At 44.9% G+C, this 19300-nt stretch overlaps 1 protein-coding gene across 1 annotated transcript; it reads right to left on the bottom strand.

Moving 5' to 3' along the window:
• Positions 1-9849: 9849 nt before the first annotated feature.
• LOC115389331 (protein shisa-5-like) lies at positions 9850-17670 on the bottom strand. Its single transcript, XM_030092823.1, has 5 exons — positions 17535-17670; positions 16892-17048; positions 16646-16800; positions 16342-16539; positions 9850-10976 (listed from the first exon to the last, which is right to left on the bottom strand). Exons 1-5 carry the CDS (start codon positions 17599-17601, stop codon positions 10855-10857), a joined length of 699 nt encoding a protein of 232 aa, XP_029948683.1. The 5' UTR covers positions 17602-17670; the 3' UTR covers positions 9850-10854.
• Between the last annotated feature and the right edge of the window lie 1630 nt (positions 17671-19300).

The raw sequence follows: 19300 nt of genomic DNA, 5'->3' as shown, positions 1-19300 counted from the left end.
GTATCTTCCAACTTAGCATCTGTGTTAAGCAAATGAATAGGTAAAACAGTACATGTAGCTCCACAATCGATTTGAAACTTCACCATGTTGTTTTCTAACAGCATGCCTGCAAACAGCATAGTATCATTACTTTTGTGAGTTTCAACAGTGTTTACATTGTCATGTTCAATCACATCTTTAACACACAGTATGTCCTCATATTCACGTTCACACTCTGTAACTCTGTGCACAGATTTCTTTTTCTTTGGTTCAGAGCGAGCTTTACATTTAGCCGCAAAGTGGTTTTCCTTACCACACTTTTTGCATTTCTTTCCAAAGGCCGGACATTTCTGTTTGCTCTTTTCGTGCGTCTTGCCGCAAAACTTACAATCCACAGTGTTGTCTCTCTGCTTGAGGCGCGAGGATTCCTGCAAAGCGTGAACTTCTTCCACTGAGGGTCCCGCTATGGCCTTGCAGTTTTCCCTTGACAACTTGGCAGCTCTGCACAGTTGAACACAGGTGTTCAATGTCATGGCTGTCTCCCGCAACAGTCTCTCTCTCATGCTGCTAATGTTAATCCCACAAGCAATCCTGTCACAAATGAGGGAGTCTCTCAAAGTCCCAAAGTTGCATGTTTTAGCGAGCAGCTTCAGTTCAGTAACATAGCCATCTATGGATTCACTGGCACCTTGAGTCCTTGTGAAAAATTTGAACCGCTCCCATTGTCTCGTTCACTGTAGGATTGCAGTGGTTATCAAACTTTTCAATAATGTTCTTTATCTTCCAGCTGGACTCCTCTGTGTCTCCCATTAACGTACTTAGCAGCTCTCTGCCACTCTCCCCGACCAGGGAGCTGAAGAGCCTGACCTTCTTCTTCTCGTCATCCTCGGCCACAGTAAATTCAACATACAGTAGAAACTCATCTCTCCAGGATTTCCATGTTTTCGACAGATTGTTGTTGTCCAGACGCAACGTTTGTGGAGGTCTCAGGCCGTCCGTGCTGTTAGCGGTAGCTTGTTCACTTTGATGCTAATCCTCGCTAACCATAGCACTATATTAGAGTTGCCAACCGTTCCTTGAAAAACGGAATCGTTCCGTATTTGGATGTAAAAGTGTGCGTTCCGTATTGAGCTGAAAAGGAACGCACTTTGTTCCGTATTTTTGTGAGAGTCAAAACGTGAGCAATGGAACATGCGCTTTTTTATGAAAACTTACGGTAAATTGTTCACCGGCTCTCTGACGTTCTGTGGCCAATGAGCTGACAGAGATGGCTTGACAACACATCTCATTGGTCAAAAAAAGACCGTTCCTTGGAGGCTACGGCAGCTCATTGGCCAATACTCAGTTTCGTCACAGAGCGCATGGGAAGAAGTAAATGAAAACATTAAAGCAGTGCGCAGCATGGCTTCCATTGACATGTAAGTTTGTGCCGTTTCCATATCGGATATATCATGTTTAGTTCATTGATGTATGTCTGCTGCTGCAGACTGTGGTGTGTTTTCAGTTTAGAAACGGAACCTTGTTGGTTTTTTTGATCAGAAGGTTTTTCAGTTTTGATTTTGCACTTTTTTAGTTGAAAATAAAAAAAAGAACATGTTAAAATCCAGAAGAGACAGCAGCTGTTTGATGTTATTTTGCACATTTAGCAATAAATGTAGAACAGAATAAGAATAGAAGACTTCATTAATCTCACAGTGGAGAAATGTACAGGTGTATAGGCTCATTGAACCCACAGCAGGGTGCAAAAGTAATGAATGGTGCAATAACTAACAAGTTATAGTGCAAATCATAGTAGGATTGATGACAGAAGCTAAAGACAATGAAGATCTAACTGTATGTACAACCTGAATCTTAAAAATATAACAGGAAATATATAATATATACAATATATACAATACAATATGCAATATATGATGCAATATATAACTATACAGTATGATATAATATGTACAATATGTTTTAGCAGAGTGAATGGATGATAAAGTGTTGCTGAATTTCTTAAAGGGGGGGGTGCAGGATATTATAATGTCCAGGATTATTGCACATATTCCACACAGTAGAATTGTACAGTCTGACAGCGGTGGGGATGAGAGACCTGTGGTAGCTCCTTCCTGCACTGAGGGTGACTCAGTTGGCCTCTGAAGGCGCTGCTGAGCTCCTGTACCGTCCGGTGCAGTGGCTGAGAGCTGCTGTCCATGATGATGATACTTGAATGATAACTGTCTCACTGTAGGCCTCAAATACAAACAGATCAAGCTGATCATGAGTTATTGCAATCTTGCTACTGTAGGTGTAATGCAGTAGCCTATTGTGTTTTTATAGTCTGTAATAGGTATAACTGTGGCAAAATGCTGTTAGATATGCATTTTTCACCCCCCCAAAAACCCAGTTTCTTTCAGCTGCCCGCGAGAGGTGTTCTTTATTTCAATCTCTGGGAGTTGGCAACCCTACACTATATCCTCCTCAGACTCCACAACAAAAACGTTCAAAACTTGGACAAAAAATCTTCAGCCGCTGCCACCATGTTATAATGTGGGTTTTCACATAAAACTGGAGTCCATATCTCTTTGTCTGGCCCAACAGGGTCAGCATTTATTCATTAAAGCCATACACAAAGTCCAGTCAGTGCTTTACTCTCTGGCTTAATCAAAACAGAAGCGATAGATCGCCCTCTACTGGCGGGTGTTAACTGAACAGTGCCTTACAATATTTCATATTGTTACAATGTAACATGTTTGATAACTTTAGTAGAGCAATACTGTAAAAAGAAAAAAAAAACAAGTAAGTTTACAGTCAATACAAGGGCTTTAATATTGACTATCTCAAGTCCTTTTTTAAAAGTGCATCAGAAGATAAGAATTTGTCAGGTGGTTTTATTAAATATCAGGCTTTGCATTTGCTATCAGCAGTGTTTACTGCTGGCATTCTGAGCATGATTACATTACTCTGAGGACAATAACTGTAAACTCCTGACAGTAGCGTCTAAATGCATTCTTACACAAACTGTCAGTCCAGATAACACATTTTTCTACCTTATAACAAGCTCTGTTCACCATAATCTCACTATTATCCTCCATCCGTGACTCCAGCAGCGCTGTAGCCGAGTCGTGGCTACGTCCCTTCCAGTGTTTACGGGTTGGTGGCTGTAGATTGCATCCACCAGTTGAAACCATCTCCATGTCTTTTCGGTCCCGCTCTTTGAGTTCTGGTCTTTGTTGTTTCAGCTTTTCTCGGCACTGGGTTAAGATCCAGTGGGATCTGTGGTCGGACTCAAGGAGGTCTTGAAAAATACCGGGCAGCACCGTCAAGTTCCCGCTGGATCTTTTTATCCCTCACTAAACAAATGAGCATCTGAACCTCCCTGTTACGGCTGCTGCCGTATTGTTTGTGGCTTGTGTTGTGTGCGTGTGTGTGCACATGCAGGTGTGGCTGTTTCTCTCCCTCTGCTTCACCTTCAGGCTCTCCAGGATTGGGTAATTGGATTATTGGCTGAGGCACCAGACCATCGGAGAGGATGCAGTGGCCTCCAATCACGAGTGGCCATGGGAGGAGCCTGCTCTTCAAAAGCCTGGCGGGAGGATCAGTCTGGGGGCGGCTGTGTCTGTGTGGTGGCCTAACACTCCCCACTCGTCTGGCTCGGTTGCAGTGATTAACTGCTTGTGTTTGTGTGCTCCTTCTGAGCTTCAGGAAGATAGCCAGTGGTTTTGTGTTGTTTAGATATTAGTTAGGGAACACCTTTGGCAGTAGTTTTGTTTCCCCTCATTTTGTTGAGCTCGACTTTTGGTGTCCCTTAGTTTCTGTAACCCTTTTTATTTATTAAACACCTCTGTTTACCTGCAACATCTGGGTTTTATGTTACTTCCTTCCTCCTTTAAGAGCTGTGGTCGTAACACTCCCCAACATACAATGGAGTAGGGTTGCATGATTCTGGAAAAAATGAGAATCATGTTTTTTTTTTTTTTTGTTTTTTTTTTTTTTTTTTGCTTAGGATTGCGGTCACAATTCTCTCATGATTTATTTTTTCAAATATAAATATTTATTGCACTCACAGTCTATTTAACAAACATATGGTGCCTTATATAAAACTAGCACAATGACTTCAGTAAACAGAAGAGTCATGTTTTTATCTGAATTGCAACAGCTGACACTGAACATAAATACAGTAAACTTCTCTTTATCTTTTATCTTTTTCACTTCTCTCTCAACCTTTGAACACAATAATAACCATTTTGAACAGTATTTTTCTGTAAGGTGATTAGAGATAACTACTGTATGTTTCTTAAATGAAAACCACAATTAACAAAATATGACATTTGACATGACAACACAAGTTGTCCATGACAGGATGACAACAACCTGGAACATATTCCTTTGATGCAACTCGCTGCTTAAAGGTTCTTTGCCAAGAACACAAGTCGGTCAACATTTTGAGACTTCAGTGAGGAACGGAAGACATGTTACAATGTTCCCCCCTGTGCTGAACACCCTTTCAGAAGGGGAACTTGTGGCAGGAATGCAGAGGTATTTCCTGGCTTGTACAGATAGTCTTGGAAATTCTCTCTTGTGTTCCCTCCACCAGACTAAGGGGTCCGGTTTGTTGTCGATGTTGCTTGCGAGAGCAGACATGTCTGTAGTTCTGAGGCAACATCTTGCTCAAGCTGGGATGGTGCCTCATTGCCTTTAGCTGCTTTAAAGAAGCCACAATATACTCCGTTTCGGCTCCTCTTCATGTGGGGGTGGCATTGAGGGGGGACTTTCCTTTAAAAAAGTGAAAATAATTGACAAAGCTCATTTTAATATTCTATTTCACGCACCAATATAATATCACAACACTTAAACACTAAACTAACACATTTTTCCAACCATTTAAAATGTATGAATATCATTTTTTAGTGTGATCTGATGTAAACATAATTACCATAACTGAAGTAATGGAAGTCATCTCATGTGTCGGTCTGGCCATGACTGGTTTTATTGTCCTCACTGATGTATATCATTTTTAATCTAGGATCTAGAGATGTCAAGAAGCTCCTGCATTTTTGGATTACTATACTTTTCCTGAAGGTAACCCAGGATTCTTGACTTAATTGATCGTGTGAGATCCAAGTCATCCTCCTGCATTGCCACAACTGATGTTTCAAAGAGATGGAGAACTGGTTTAACTGTGGAATGTTCACGTATTGCTCTCCTGAAAGGGCATCAGTGAAGTCTGTCAGTGGGCTCAGTGTATTGATGATTGCCTCGAGAACTTCAACATCCTGCCACGTGGGAACCAGGTGTCTAGCCTTCCGATCAGAGGAGAGAACGTGAAATAGCAGGTAGGTAGCTGTTCCAGCACCCTACCTTGTCTTGAGCCCCATCTTGTTGGACACTCAGTTTTAAGCTTGTGTTGAGGTAGCTTGAGCTCCTTTTGGGCATCAGCAAGCTCCCTCTTCCTTCTCCAACTGTAACTGAAGCAGTCCACTAGCTTTTTACATACACCTACAGCACAATCATTTCTTAGATCATTTGTAGGAGCCATATATAATTTCTTTAATTGACCACCAGGGGGAGCAGGAGGGGTGAAGGCATATTAGGGGTGCACAGGTGGTTAGCTGCAGGTGTGCAGAGGGCTGATAGTCTTTTGACTGTGTCTAGTCAGCGTGTGGATGGTGTTTGTGCGGCTTTTGGAAGTGGAATAAGTGGGAGCTTTCTGGCTCCTACTTTCACCTGTGAACCGTGGATTTCTGTGCCAAAGGAAATAAATGGGTCGCAGCACCCAAAGACACAGACGAAGTGTGGAACCTTTTGATTGATGCGCCATGCAGACACCCTCAGGAACTCAAAGTGTACAGGCCCAGATAGGGAATGGACTGTACATCATTCATTGCATTCTCTAGGGAGGAAAAATAGAAAAAAAAAAAGATAAAACTCCTGTCATCATCAACTATTTTACCACAATTTTTGTAATATCGAAAGTGGTTTGTAACTAATTACATTGAAACATGGATTATTAACTATCAACTATATCATAGTGTTCATATTTTATTACTGCTGCTTTTATTATTGTTATTGTTGTTTGTAACATACAGATAAATAGCATCTAGTTTTTTTTATTACAGAACATGAATGATGAATTTCAATACACAGCTTACCAACAGCCAGGTGGAGCCTGTGCCCAAAAGCCTTGTCCACTTGTTAAGGATGCTGCTTTTACTTTGTTGGCTCCACTGTCTGTCGTTATGCAGACCATTTTTTCCTCCTTCAAACTCCTAGAGGTAAGACCCTCCTTTAGGCCCTGTGCAAGAGCCTCGCCTGTGTGATCCTCGGGGGGAAAATGCAGTCTGGAGGCAACTTCTTTTCATGGTGAAGTCGCTGGCAACATAATGGAGTGTCAGGCTCAAATATGGTTCCATAGTTCGGCTGGACTGCAACTCTGTCTCCACTGTTGTTCGACACTGAGTGTACAGAGCTGGTAGAACAACGTTTTATGATGTTTAAGGTGGTTGAACAAATTAGTTGTGTTACCCTTCGGTGCTGCCTCTTTGGCAAAACACTGCCTTCAAATTATGTCTTTTTCGTCTTCTTTTACACCAAAAAAATTCCACACCACGGAATGAGAAGCTTTTTTTCAGTGGGAGCAGAGTGGAGTTGTCGTCTTTACTACCTTCCGCTGGGTCTTCCTCTCCATTCATTTCGGGCTCCGCCATTATTACGAGGTGTTGTGTGTATTTTGTACAACTAAGTCGAGAATAGCAGTAGTCGAGAATCTCTCGATCACGGACATCCGGGCAACTAAGCACATCCGGGTATGCTGCGGTCCTTAGCAACCAGTGCAGAGGGGCAAACAATCACGGACACTGCGGTCAGCGAAGTGTTTGTGTGGAGTTTGTTCTTGCTCAATATTTGTTGTAGATTGAGAGATATAGATACATAAAAGATGGCGAAGAATTGTTGTGTGTTCAACTGCACCAACAATGTAGCTCGACAGTCTCAGTTGTCCTTTTATATGATACCGAGCGAGGCTACTGAACCAGAGAGGTGGAGAAAGTGGCTGTTGGCTATAAACAGAACCGCCGACAGCAAATCATCGAGAAAACTGTGGCTACCGAAATTGGACTACACGTGTTTGTTCTTTGTAACTGGTAAGAAAGGAAAGTTTAGAGCTGACATTTCCATTTCTAGACTATATGGGTGGATGTGAGCTGAGCCTGTCAGCCTGGCATGCCAGACTGACTTTATGTATTAGACACATATAAAGACATAAAGAGATACGTGTTTCCCCATGTATCTCTGCCCATGGAGAGACAGTCTGGCGTGCCAGGATATGAGCCTGTTCCTTTAACCGTGGTAACAAACAAGCGCTAGCAGGCGAGCTAACGCTAGCTTGTTAAAATCCTCATTTTAATCAAACTGCATTCGTCAAATAAAAATTTTTAGACACCTTTTATAGCAACATTTGTACTTACCAGGAGCTTTTGATGAGGTAGTGGTACACATCTGGGTACCACAAATTAGGCCATTGTTTTGGATTATTTAGCCAGGAATCAGCTGTGTGCTTGACACAAATCCAGCCTGACGATGTTAATCTTTGCCTTATATCTTGCTAAAAGCTTCAGGCTTCAACCCATTCTGATACTGGTAAGCCATACCTGGCACCAGTGACCAACACTAAACTTGTTCTACAACAAAACAAAACAAAACGCTAAAAGTTTTTATAACTGTACAAATATCTACTGAGAAGCCCTTAAGGCCTCAGCATGCTTCCCCGTCGCAGCGACGTTGCCGGCAACCCTACGCCGGCAACCCTATGCCGCCACTGAACATATCTTGCTTGTGTGTCAAGGGAACGCCCTCCTCTGCAATTTCACCACCAAGCCGCTAGGCAGGCCCGCCGACGGGGGGGGGGGGGGGGGGGGGGGGGGGCACAAATGGGTCTGTTGTCCTGGGCCCAGGGTTGGTGGGGGCCCAGAACCGGGCCCTCATTAAATTAAGGAATTAAGGGGGGGGCCCATACAACATTGTCTTGTCCCGGGCCCAGGCAAAGCTGTCTGCTGGCCTGCGTGGCGGTGTCTTTGTTTTGCAATCGGCAGCACACAACACAACAACATATCACAGTGCGGCTTCCGTAGCTCCAGCTTTACCTAGACATGGATCTATATACATAGATATCGAGACACGCGTGCACTTACCAAACATATATCTGCATATATGACATATCTGGTGACACCGGGCTGTCGTGGAGGAGAGGTGTGAGCGGACCATGATGAAATGTTGGTGAAACTAAAGAGTTTTTGGACGATTAAAGCCGTTTTAGGAGCGGCTATACACATAGCTCCGTCTGCTAACAATATAGGGATGTCGCCACGACGCGTTGTTAGGATTTTTGGGAGGTACGCGTCAAGCCCTAGCATAGGCGCTGTGTAGGGTGCTACGTACACAGCGCAAGAACGGCGTCGCTGCGACGGGGAAGCACACTGAGGCCTTTACGGTCTGAATTTTCCACATTGTTTTCCCCTCCGTAGTGGTAACTAAGGCCGATCACGTGGTGCGTGACGACACGCCAATTTCGAGACACCCAAGGCGTTATGGGTGATGTAGTCAGTGTTCAGAGTTTTCATCCAGCAATCAGTGTAAGTTGGTGTGCTTAATTAATAAAGGTATAAGCAGCTACCTGAGTCCGCATCCTTGTTTTGTAAAGAAGACAACTTGAAAATATAACTTGAAGGAGAAAGTGGGAGCGCTTGTTTTGATGCAGATTATGCTCCGGATCAATTTGTGGTCAAAGCGCTTTTTTTTTTTGTTTTGTTTTGGTTTTTTTTTGGTTGGGGGGGTCGTCACCATTGAGATGTATGAATCGAAATCACGATTTTTTTTTTACCTGGTTAAGAGAGAAGTGAAAAAGATAAAGAGGAGTTTATTGTGTTTACGTTCAGTATCAGCTTGTAATTGAGAGAAAAACATGACTGTTTACTGAAGTTAATGTGCTGGGCACCATGTGTTTGTTACATTGACTGTGAGTGCAATTAATATTTATATTAAAAAAAATCGTGAGAGAATCGTCATCGCAATCCTAAGCAAAAAAAATCACGATTCTCATTTTTTCCAGAATCGTGCAGTTCTAGCTGTTTGTAAACTGTGCACTGTCAGCCTCAGAATGTTCTCACAACACCAATTTCCTGAAGTCACACAACAAAAATAGGTGGAATTAAAAGTATGGTTTTAATAATACAAGGTGTTCGTAAGCCCACCACTTGGCGCAGAAAAACCCCACTATCCAAACTGATGAGGCCATTTACTCTTAATTTAGAATCTGCAGGTTACTTTAACGCTTTCATTCTGGTGCGCAGTTTGTGTATAATTACATCACAGTCAATAAATGAAACTGAATCTGCTTTTGTAGTATGAAAATGGACTCTATAGAGATTATATTTGTTTAATCGAATATTTTTTAATGACTTCTAATGACAAAACAGGCCTAGTAAAATCTTAGCTGTTCAAAGCGTTGTTATAGAAGCAAAAGGTATAAATAACAATGTAGTTGTACAATACAGTGCAACGTTATTTCACTTATTCAGAATATGGTTTTCTTTAAAAACTTGTTGCAGGAACAGTGAGACAGAATCAAAGCAGAGTGACGGTGCCTTCTGCTGGCCACTCAATGTTATTACATAAAATGTTTCACCAAAAGATTACTGAGGAATGTATGGAGAGTAAAGTAGAAATACTTTAGTATATATAAATATTTTATGATTGCAGGAGCAGAGCATCCTGAATCATTAGTGAATCCACCCACCCAGCAAACAGACAACTTAACCTCCTGACCTCAGGAAAAAGTCAACAATATGCCTAAACCCTCATGCTGCCCCATGCCGTCAGGCGGGACTATCCATTCATTCTGTTTCACTATTTAACCTGGAGTCTATATTTTTTGTTGTTTTTATTCTTCTGTGCTCACATACGCTGCTGGTCCTGAGTCACACATTTCATTTAACAGGTGGAAACATGGAAATGACAATAAAGACGAAAAACCATATTACAGAGGTAAATCCCTTAAACTTGTTCTACATGTGGGAAAATAGGAGTTTTCAGAACAACAAAGTAAAGTAGAAGTACAAATATAGAAGTAAAAAAAATGAAGCACTGCTTTGACTTCGTGATTTTGCAAAAAAAAAAAAAAAAAAAAATCAAGTACATAAGTAAAAAAAGAAAAATTCATGTTGTTAATAGTTATCTCATTATTTTCAGTGTAACGGTGATGGGGGCCATAAGCAGGCCCACGCCGACACACACACACACACACACACACACACACACACACACACTGACACATTCCACTTTATAATTGATTTTGCTGACACTGAGGTTTAGTGAAGCAACAAGGCAGGTTGAGGAATGTAAACCGTAAAAATGGGCATAATTACGTTTAAATATAGAAAGTGAAAGTAAAAATTTTTAAAGTACAGATACTTGAAAAATTTCAACTCCTGGAAAAAATCCAGATTAGACCACAAGGTCAAAATATAATAAATAATTATGATATAAAATATAATAAATTTACTTTGCTGTAGAGTTACATTCTTTGGCAAATAGTGCATAATTCAAGAAGGGTTTGAAACCATTACTGATAAAATACAAAGACCAGGTTAAGAGAGCAAATGAATAGGTTTTAAAAAAAAAGTGTTTAACTGACTCCGTAATGTTTCAAAGAGTGATGAAAGATAATTTGTTATTGTCTACTTACATTTTGCTATTGAATACTGATGCAGCTTTGAGACATTTCCGCATAAAAAGCAAAAAGCCCTGAGTTCCAGTATCATGTCCTGCGACGCACCTCCCAGTTTATCATTCCTATTAGAATATTTGACAAAAATGCAGTGCCAGCTCATCATCACATTAGGGGTTCTTTCCGTAGGAGGGGTTGTATGGAGGCTGGGCGAGCTCGTCTGACTGCAGTGGCTGGAGGGGGTAGGTGGGCTGCCCGTCATTGTAAGCAACTGGAATGTGGGTCGAACTGGCTGAAAAGACAGAGAACAAATATTTATCTTGTTGTTGTTGACAGAAATCAAAGGTTTGTAAGTTGTAGTTGATAAATTTTCCAAATGATTTTTTGAATGCTGCAGTGTACTCCCTCTCTGGGTGATTTTGTTTCCACTCTTTATTTCAAAGAGTTTGGTTTGACACTTATTCAAGTTGGCATCTTGTTCAAATCTTTGTGTTTTCTTTGAAGCTAAATCTTTGAAGCTAAATTGAAAGACTTATTCATCCATCCATCCATCCATTTTCTACCGCTTATCCGGGGCCGGGTTGCGGGGGCAGCAGTCTCAGCAGGGATGCCCAGACTTCCCTGTCCCCAGACACTTCCTCCAGCTCCTCTGGGAGGATCCCAAGGCGTTCCCAGGCCAGCCGAGAGACATAGTCTCTCCAGCGTGTCCTGGGTCTTCCCCGGGGTCTCCTCCCAGTGGGACATGCCCGGAACACCTCCCTAGGGAGGCGTCCAGGAGGCATCCTAAACAGATGTCCGAGCCACCTCAGCTGGTTCCTCTCGATGTGGAGGAGTAGCGGCTCTACTCCGAGCTCCTCCCTGGTGACTGAGCTCCTCAACCTATCTCTAAGGGAGTGCCCAGCCACCCTACGGAGGAAGCTCATTTCGGCCGCTTGTATCCGGGATCTTGTCCTTTCGGTCATGACCCAAAGCTCATGACCATAGGTGAGGGTGGGAACGTAGATTGACCGGTAAATCGAGAGCTTCGCCTTTCGGCTCAGCTCCTTCTTCACCACAACGGACCGATACAACGACTGCATCACTGCAGCCGCTGCACCGATCTGCCTGTCAATCTCACGCTCCATCCGTCCCCCACTCGTGAACAAGACCCCAAGATACTTGAACTCCTCCACTTGGGCTAGGTTCTCTCCACCAACCTGGAGGGGGCAAGCCATCTTCCTCTGGTCGAGGACCATGGCCTCGGATTTGGAGGTGCTGATCCTCATCCCTGCCGCTTCACACTCGACTGCGAACCGCCCCAGTGCATGCTGTAGGTGCGGGTTCGATGAAGCCAACAGGACAACATCATCTGCAAAAAGCAGAGATGAAATCCTGTGGTTCCCGAACCGGACCCCCTCCGGCCCCTGGCTGCACCTAGAAATTCTGTCCATGAAGATTATGAACAGAACCGGTGACAAAGGGCAGCCCTGCCGGAGTCCAACATGCACCGGGAACAGGTCCGATTTACTGCCGGCAATGTGGACCAGACTCCTACTCCAGTCATACAAGGACCGGACGGCCCTTAACAAGGGGCCCCGGACTCCGTATTCCCGGAGCACCCCCCACGAGACACCACGAGGGACACGGTCGAATGCCCTCTCCAAATCCACAAAACACATGTGGACTGGTTGGGCAAACTCCCACGAACCCTCGAGCACCCTATGGAGGGTATAGAGCTGGTCCACTGTTCCACGACCAGGACGAAAACCGCATTGTTCCTCCTGGATCCGAGGTTCGACTATCGGTCGGATCCTCCTCTCCAGTACCCTGGAATAGACTTTCCCGGGGAGGCTGAGGAGTGTAATCCCCCTATAGTTGGAGCACACCCTCCGGTCCCCCTTTTTAAACAGGGGGACCACCGCCCCGGTCTGCCAATCCAGAGGCACTGTCCCCGACCGCCACGCAATGTTGCAGAGACGTGTCAACCAAGACAGTCCCTGCACATCCAGAGACTTAAGGTACTCAGGCCGAATCTCGTCCACCCCCGGTGCCTTGCCACCGAGGAGCTTGCCAACCACCTCAGTGACTTCAGCTTGGGTGATGGACGAGTCCACCTCTGAGACCTCAGCCTCTGCTTCCTCCACGGAAGACGTGGCGACGGGATTGAGGAGGTCCTCAAAGTATTCCTTCCACCGTCCAACAATATCCCCAGTTGAGGTCAGCAGCTCCCCACCTCCACTGTAAACAGTGTTGGCGGGGACCTGCTTTCCCCTCCTGAGGCGCCGGACGGTTTGCCAGAATTTCTTCGAGGCCGACCGATAGTCCTCCTCCATGGCCTCCCCGAACTCCTCCCAGACCCGAGTTTTTGCCTCCACAACTGCTCGGGCTGCAGTTCGCTTGGCCTGCCGGTACCCGTCAGCTGCTTCGGGAGTCCCATGAGCCAGCAAGGCTCGATAGGACTCCTTCTTCAGCTTGACGGTAGCCCTTACTTCCGGTGTCCACCACCGGGTTCGGGGGTTGCCGCCACGACAGGCACCGGAGACCTTACGACCACAGCTCCGAGCAGCTGCTTCGACAATGGAGGTGGAGAACATGGTCCACACGGACTCAATGTCCCCAGCCTCCCTCGGGACATGAGAGAAGCTCTCCCGGAGGTGGGAGTTGAAAGCCATGCTGACAGAGGGTTCCGCCAGACGTTCCCAGCAGACCCTCACAACACGTTTGGGTCTGCCAAGTCTGTCCGGTTTCCTCCTCCGCCAGCGAATCCAACTCACCACCAGGTGGTGATCGGTCGACAGCTCTGCCCCTTTCTTCACCCGAGTGTCCAAAACACGCGGCCGGAGGTCAGATGACACGACAACAAAGTTGATCATCGACCTCCGACCTAGGGTGTCCTGGTGCCAAGTGCACTTATGGACACCCCTGTGCTCGAACATGGTGTTCGTTATGGACAAACTGTGACTAGCACAGAAGTCCAATAACAGAACACCACTCGGGTTCAGATCTGGGAGGCCGTGCGATCCAATCACCCCTTTCCAGGTCTCACTGTTGCTGCCCACGTGGGCGTTGAAGTCCCCCAGTAGAACAATGGAGTCCCCAGTCGGAGCACTGTCCAGCACCCCTCCCAGGGACTCCAAGAAGGCCGGGTACTCTGCACTGCTGTTCGGCCCGTAAGCCGAGACAACAGTGAGGCACCTATCCCCAACCCGAAGGCGCAGGGATGCAACCCTCTCGTTCACTGGGGTGAACTCCAACACATGGCGGCTGAGCTGTGGGGCTATAAGCAAACCCACACCAGCCCGCCGCCTCTCACCGCGGGCAACGCCAGAGAAGTGGAGAGTCCAGCCCTTCTCGAGAGGTTGGGTTCCAGAGCCCAGGCTATGTGTGGAGGTGAGCCCGACTATATCTAGCCGGTACCTCTCAACCTCCCTCACAAGCTCGGGCTCCTTCCCCGCCAACGAGGTGACATTCCATGTCCCTAGAGTCAGTCTCTGTGTCCGGGGATCGGGTCGCCGGGCACCCTGCTGTCGGCTGCCACCCAATCCACATTGCACCCGGCCCCTACGGTTCCCTCGGTGGGTGGTGAGCCCACCGGAGGTCAGGCCCACGTCGTCCATTCGGGCTGAGCCCGGCCGGGCCCCGTGGGCAAAGACCCGGCCACCAGGCGCTCGCTTACAAGCCCCAACCCCAGGCCTGGCTCCAGGGTGGGGCCCCGGCTGCGCCATACCGGGCGACGTAACGACCTTTGTTCTTTTTCTACTCATAGGGGGTTTTGAACTGCTCTCAGTCTGGCCCGTCACCCAGGACCTGTTTGCCATGGGAGACCCTACTAGGGGGCATAAAGCCCCCCGGCAACATAGCTCCTGGGATCATGCGGGCTCTCAAACTCCCCCACCACGTTAAGGTGGCAGTTCAATTGTTGTGTTATATGATTTATGTCATTAAGATCAATGTTATTTTTGTAGTATTTCTTTGAATTGCATCAATGGCATAGTAACGTTTGGCCCATTTGCATCTCTGCACTTCATCAATGCATTTATCTTGAAAAGGTAGACTATTCAGTGTTTTTTTTTTTTTTTTAAATTCAGTGTTATTCTTACAATGTGTGAATGGAAATATCCTTGAACAACATCTGAGGGGTCAAATCTTCAACTTACACAGATTCCAGTATATTTTCTCTAATGCCGTGTTTCCACTGGACGTGTTGAACTCGACTGCATTCACACGACAAATGAAATTGCACCGCACTAGATGCGCAAGTTTTATCGCTGGTGTGAAAATTCATTCGCGCATCAAAATGGCGCCGTGCTAGATGCTCGCGTCTTACGAATATGCAAAACAAAGCATCCTGTAGAAACATCACAACCCTCCTCATCACCATCTCCTGCACAGCAGCAGTGGGCAGGATTGTGTGCACCCAGCTGTATGTGTGTGTGTGTGTGTGTGTGTGTGTGTGTGTGTGTGTGTGTGTGTGTGTGTGTGTGTGTGTGTGTGTGTGTGTGCGCATACTGATCGATGGTGCAGTTTTTGTTCTTGTTTGGTTTTTATGACAGTTTTTACTGTTCAGCACTTTGTGTTTTTTTTTTATGAACATGAAAAGTGCTTTTACAAATAAAGATTGAGATTGAGATGGCTCCGACTACCACCATCGCTGCTCTGTATTTGGCATGGAGAAGTCAGCTTCGGCTGCGGGTGAGGCGCCGGCATCACTTCTGGATGCATGCTACGATACGGAGGCGGTATGAGCTCGGTGAGTTCCACTGTCTTCTGCAGGATCTGCGCCCGGACGACGGCCGGTCCCAGCGCTACTTCAGGCTGACGCTGTGTTTCCACCAGAAACTGTGATCAAATGAGATCGCTCACACCGCACGCTGCTTGCCGCGGCATGACGCCAAAAACTGTTTTGCGTGGTTGGAGCCCTGCATGCTCTACGTCAACGACAACCTCCATGCTGATAGGCTGTCCTGGCGCGAATTTGCTTGAAAAGTTCAATTATTTCAACTCGTATGGCGAGCGTCAAGCGATGAGGTGATTGTCGGGCGGGGAGCGGCGGCAAGTGGCAGCACGTGTCGACCAGCGCGCAAATTTTTGCTGGAAACACTCGCCGCTCGACGTGCGCCGCTCACGATTTAAGCTACAATCGCGTCATTACATTGACTTTGTATGTAATCTCATCGCAAGAAAAATTCGCGTCTCGTCCATTGGAAACACGGGGTAAGGGTTGGGCCAGTTTCACCCTCAGACAAGAGCTGTATCTGCAACATGAAAGCTACAGTCTGCATCTGCTGTTTGGCTTCGTTCTGTCCTCTGACTTTTATACAGAGATTCAGATGCTTCTGCACAGTTTGCAAATATTTGGACTGTTCCATGCTTTATAGTTCCATGCTTTATAATTATGAAATGTTCCACTGTCTGTGGGTGAAAAATATATAGCTTGAAGTTTTGAGTTGAAATTTTAAATAGATTTGGTGGATTATGAGTATGAAAGTATTCATTTTGACCACTTAAAGATTTATAAAACAATCATAACTTGACAGTCTATTAAAAGAAACACCAGAGTGTAGATGAGAGCAATACATACACATTACAGAACACATACATAGTGCTGTGATTGTTCTTGCAAAAGGTTATGGATCTGCAATAGGGTGAGTTGAATGTCAAACTGTTTAGCCACTTACTGCTCTCCATGTATGATGGTGGTGGTGCTGAGGCCATGGGCGGGCCGAATCCAGGCACGGGCTGATAGCCAGGGTAGGTTGGCTGGCCCGGGTACGATGGTTGGCTCGGGTATGAGGGTTGACTCGGGTAGGATGGCTGATAACCAGATGGACCCACTGGCTGCTCAGGCGGGTGGACTATGGTGGTGGTTGTCACAGCTACAGAAAGTATATAGACTTTACTTATACTGTGCACTTTACCTGTTGAACAATTTGAGAATGGTTGTTGCCAATAAATTAGAAAGTTGCTGAAATCATGTCTTACTTGCTCGCTGACGGTTGCGTTTTCGACATTTGTAGATAATGCAACAAGGAGCTACACAGCAGACAACAAGACCCACACAGAATAGGAGTGGAAGAAGAACTCCTAAGACAGTTCCCAATATCATAGCAATGCGCTTGCTTTTACTGAGGGAGGGACTGTAAAACAAGAAAACAAAATATGGATGAAAGTAAAAAAAAAATAATAATCATATTTCTTCTGTTTGGAAATGAAGTTGCAAACCTGTACCTGTCAGAACAGTAATTCTGCTCCTCCTGAGTTATCCGGTCACTCCAGTCGCTGCAGCAGTACCTCTCATTGCAGTCTCCACAACAGTACTTCACACCACATTGCTGTGAATTGTGTTTCAATCCGTACTTGTCAACATAGCTGCTGCAGTAATCGGCTGTAACGCAAACATCAAAATATGAAAGAGTTGAGTGGTGTGAGATTAAGCAGTACCTGCCTGAACATGCATTGTGGGATGAGCACCAGAGTTGCGGCCTGTCTCTATATGTATTGCTCCCATTGAAACGATATCAAGCAGCTTTATTTTACTGTGGTCTTGATAACAGAACTGTGATGAATAAAGACTTGTTGCCACAACTTATATTTTTATGAAGCAGGAGCCTCAGTGTGGAAGAGCATGGCACCCCCTCTCGCTGTGTAGTTTATCTTGTGCGCTCACTTTAGCCTCTCAGTTTCTTACCAATGGCTCCTCCTTAACAGGAATTAAAAATTAAGCTTACCTGTGATATATTTATTGCAAAGAAACACTGTTGCAACACACTGTTGTCGCAACAGCAGCTGAACAAACCTGAGAGGAACATGTTGCTTTCACTTCAGAAGATGCAAAGATCTGTTGGAATCACAAACTGAATGAAAGACTCACCCCATGCGAGAGGGACCACCGCCACACAAAAGGCACACCAAAGAGTGAGCACCACACTGGAGACCATGACTGCTGTCAAGTTGTGTTGTGAGGAAATGAGTGTGACTATGAAGAGGCTCAACTGTCTCAACCTGTGCTTCTGTCCCTCCCTGTAACAAGTAACCCGACGACATTCCTGCATGGGAGCGATTCATCATGGCATTAACGTCCAAGAACATGTTGCAAACTTTACACCTTGTGTCTCAAGCCTCTTTAATCTGTCAACTCCTTGTGCTATCCTGATAAAAAAAAACACATTTTAAACAGATTTTACTGATGTTTTCTTTTTTAATGCAATAAATCACAGTCCAGTGATGAATATTGCTTGTTTATGTTGTTAATTTTATTTATTGGAAATTTTACAGCTAAAAGTGCACTCTAATTCAGAAAATGTTAATCTTAGCTTGCTTTATCTTAATCATAAATAATTGTAACTTCCCTGAGCGGAACTAGCTAAGCATGTAAACAATCACAAAAGCTGTACAAGAACTTGAACCATGGAAAGTGTGTGGTAATCTAATTTTCTAATGACCTATAAACTAAATGAATAAGTCAAGAGGCCACTTCCTCTTCATGAGGGGATTTTAGGGGGATTGAAAGGAGAGATAGATACTGACAAAATAGAACAGGAAGCAGAGAAGTTGTGCACTGTGGCAATTTTAAGTGACCAAAAATGCCATGGGCTATCAATGATCACACAGCATCACTTGAATATGTTTCTTCAGCACAAACACAATTGAAATGCACATTTGAATTAATTTTACAGTTTCAAGTAAAGTGGAGGAACTGGAAAAACCGTGTTTGGTTTGTGTGGGTTTATAGTCCCTCAACATGTAAGAAACCTGGCTCAGCTGATGTGTGAATGAGATTAAAGTATATGGGTCATTTTGTGTGTAATCTTCAGTCGTCTTTGCTGAACATCTCAGACCATCATTGCTTTACATTTTATGGAAATATCACAACAAGCCCTCCAACTCAAACAACATGTTTTCATGTGCCAAGCCAAGAACCAAGTGGTTTTTTTTCTTTCTTTCCTTTTTTTTTTTTTTTATCATGGAGCAGTTGTTCTTAAAGGTGCAATAAGTAAGAAATTCACTTTAAAAAGACTAAAAAAAATCCTTCTCAGTTTTTTGCCTGACATTGAAGAAACATTCCCTTTGAACAGTCTGTCTTCTCCATCAACAGTGTCTGGTCAAGTTTTTTTCTTTCAATATTAGAGTTCCTGGATGGGACAACTTTGGTGGGTGGGGCTAGAGTCACACTTCCTGGTTCCAAAGCCAATCATATGAGAGTTCCCGAGGTTGCCAAACAAGCAATGCAGCATTCCGTATTTTATGTGTGAGCGGCCGCTGTGTGCGGAACACCTCGCATATGGGTGTCCAAAGTCGGTCCTGGAGGGCCGCAGCCCTGCATGTTTTCCATGTCTCCCTGCTTCAACACACCTGAATCTCATGAAGATTCATGGCCAAGTCCAGCAGAAAGCCAGATAAGGAGCCTCATTACAATCAGCTGTGTTGAAGCAGAGAGGTTCTTTTCAGGGTCGCGGGGAGCTGGAGCCAGTCCCAGCTACTTAGAGCAAGGGCAGGCTACACCCTGGACAGGTCTGTCTGTCGCAGGGCTATTATTAGTTATTTACATGGCCACGGCTTTATTTTAAAACTTACCTATTTGTCGAAATTTGGGACATGAAGAAAGTCTAATGCTGTTATTTTCAAGGAGAGGACGGT

This window comes from Salarias fasciatus, chromosome 5 (assembly GCF_902148845.1).
Source record: "Salarias fasciatus chromosome 5, fSalaFa1.1, whole genome shotgun sequence".
Taxonomy (NCBI): Eukaryota; Metazoa; Chordata; class Actinopteri; order Blenniiformes; family Blenniidae; genus Salarias; species Salarias fasciatus.
The sequence above is the reverse complement of the archived record's forward strand: the minus strand, read 5'-3'. Positions and strand labels throughout refer to the sequence as shown.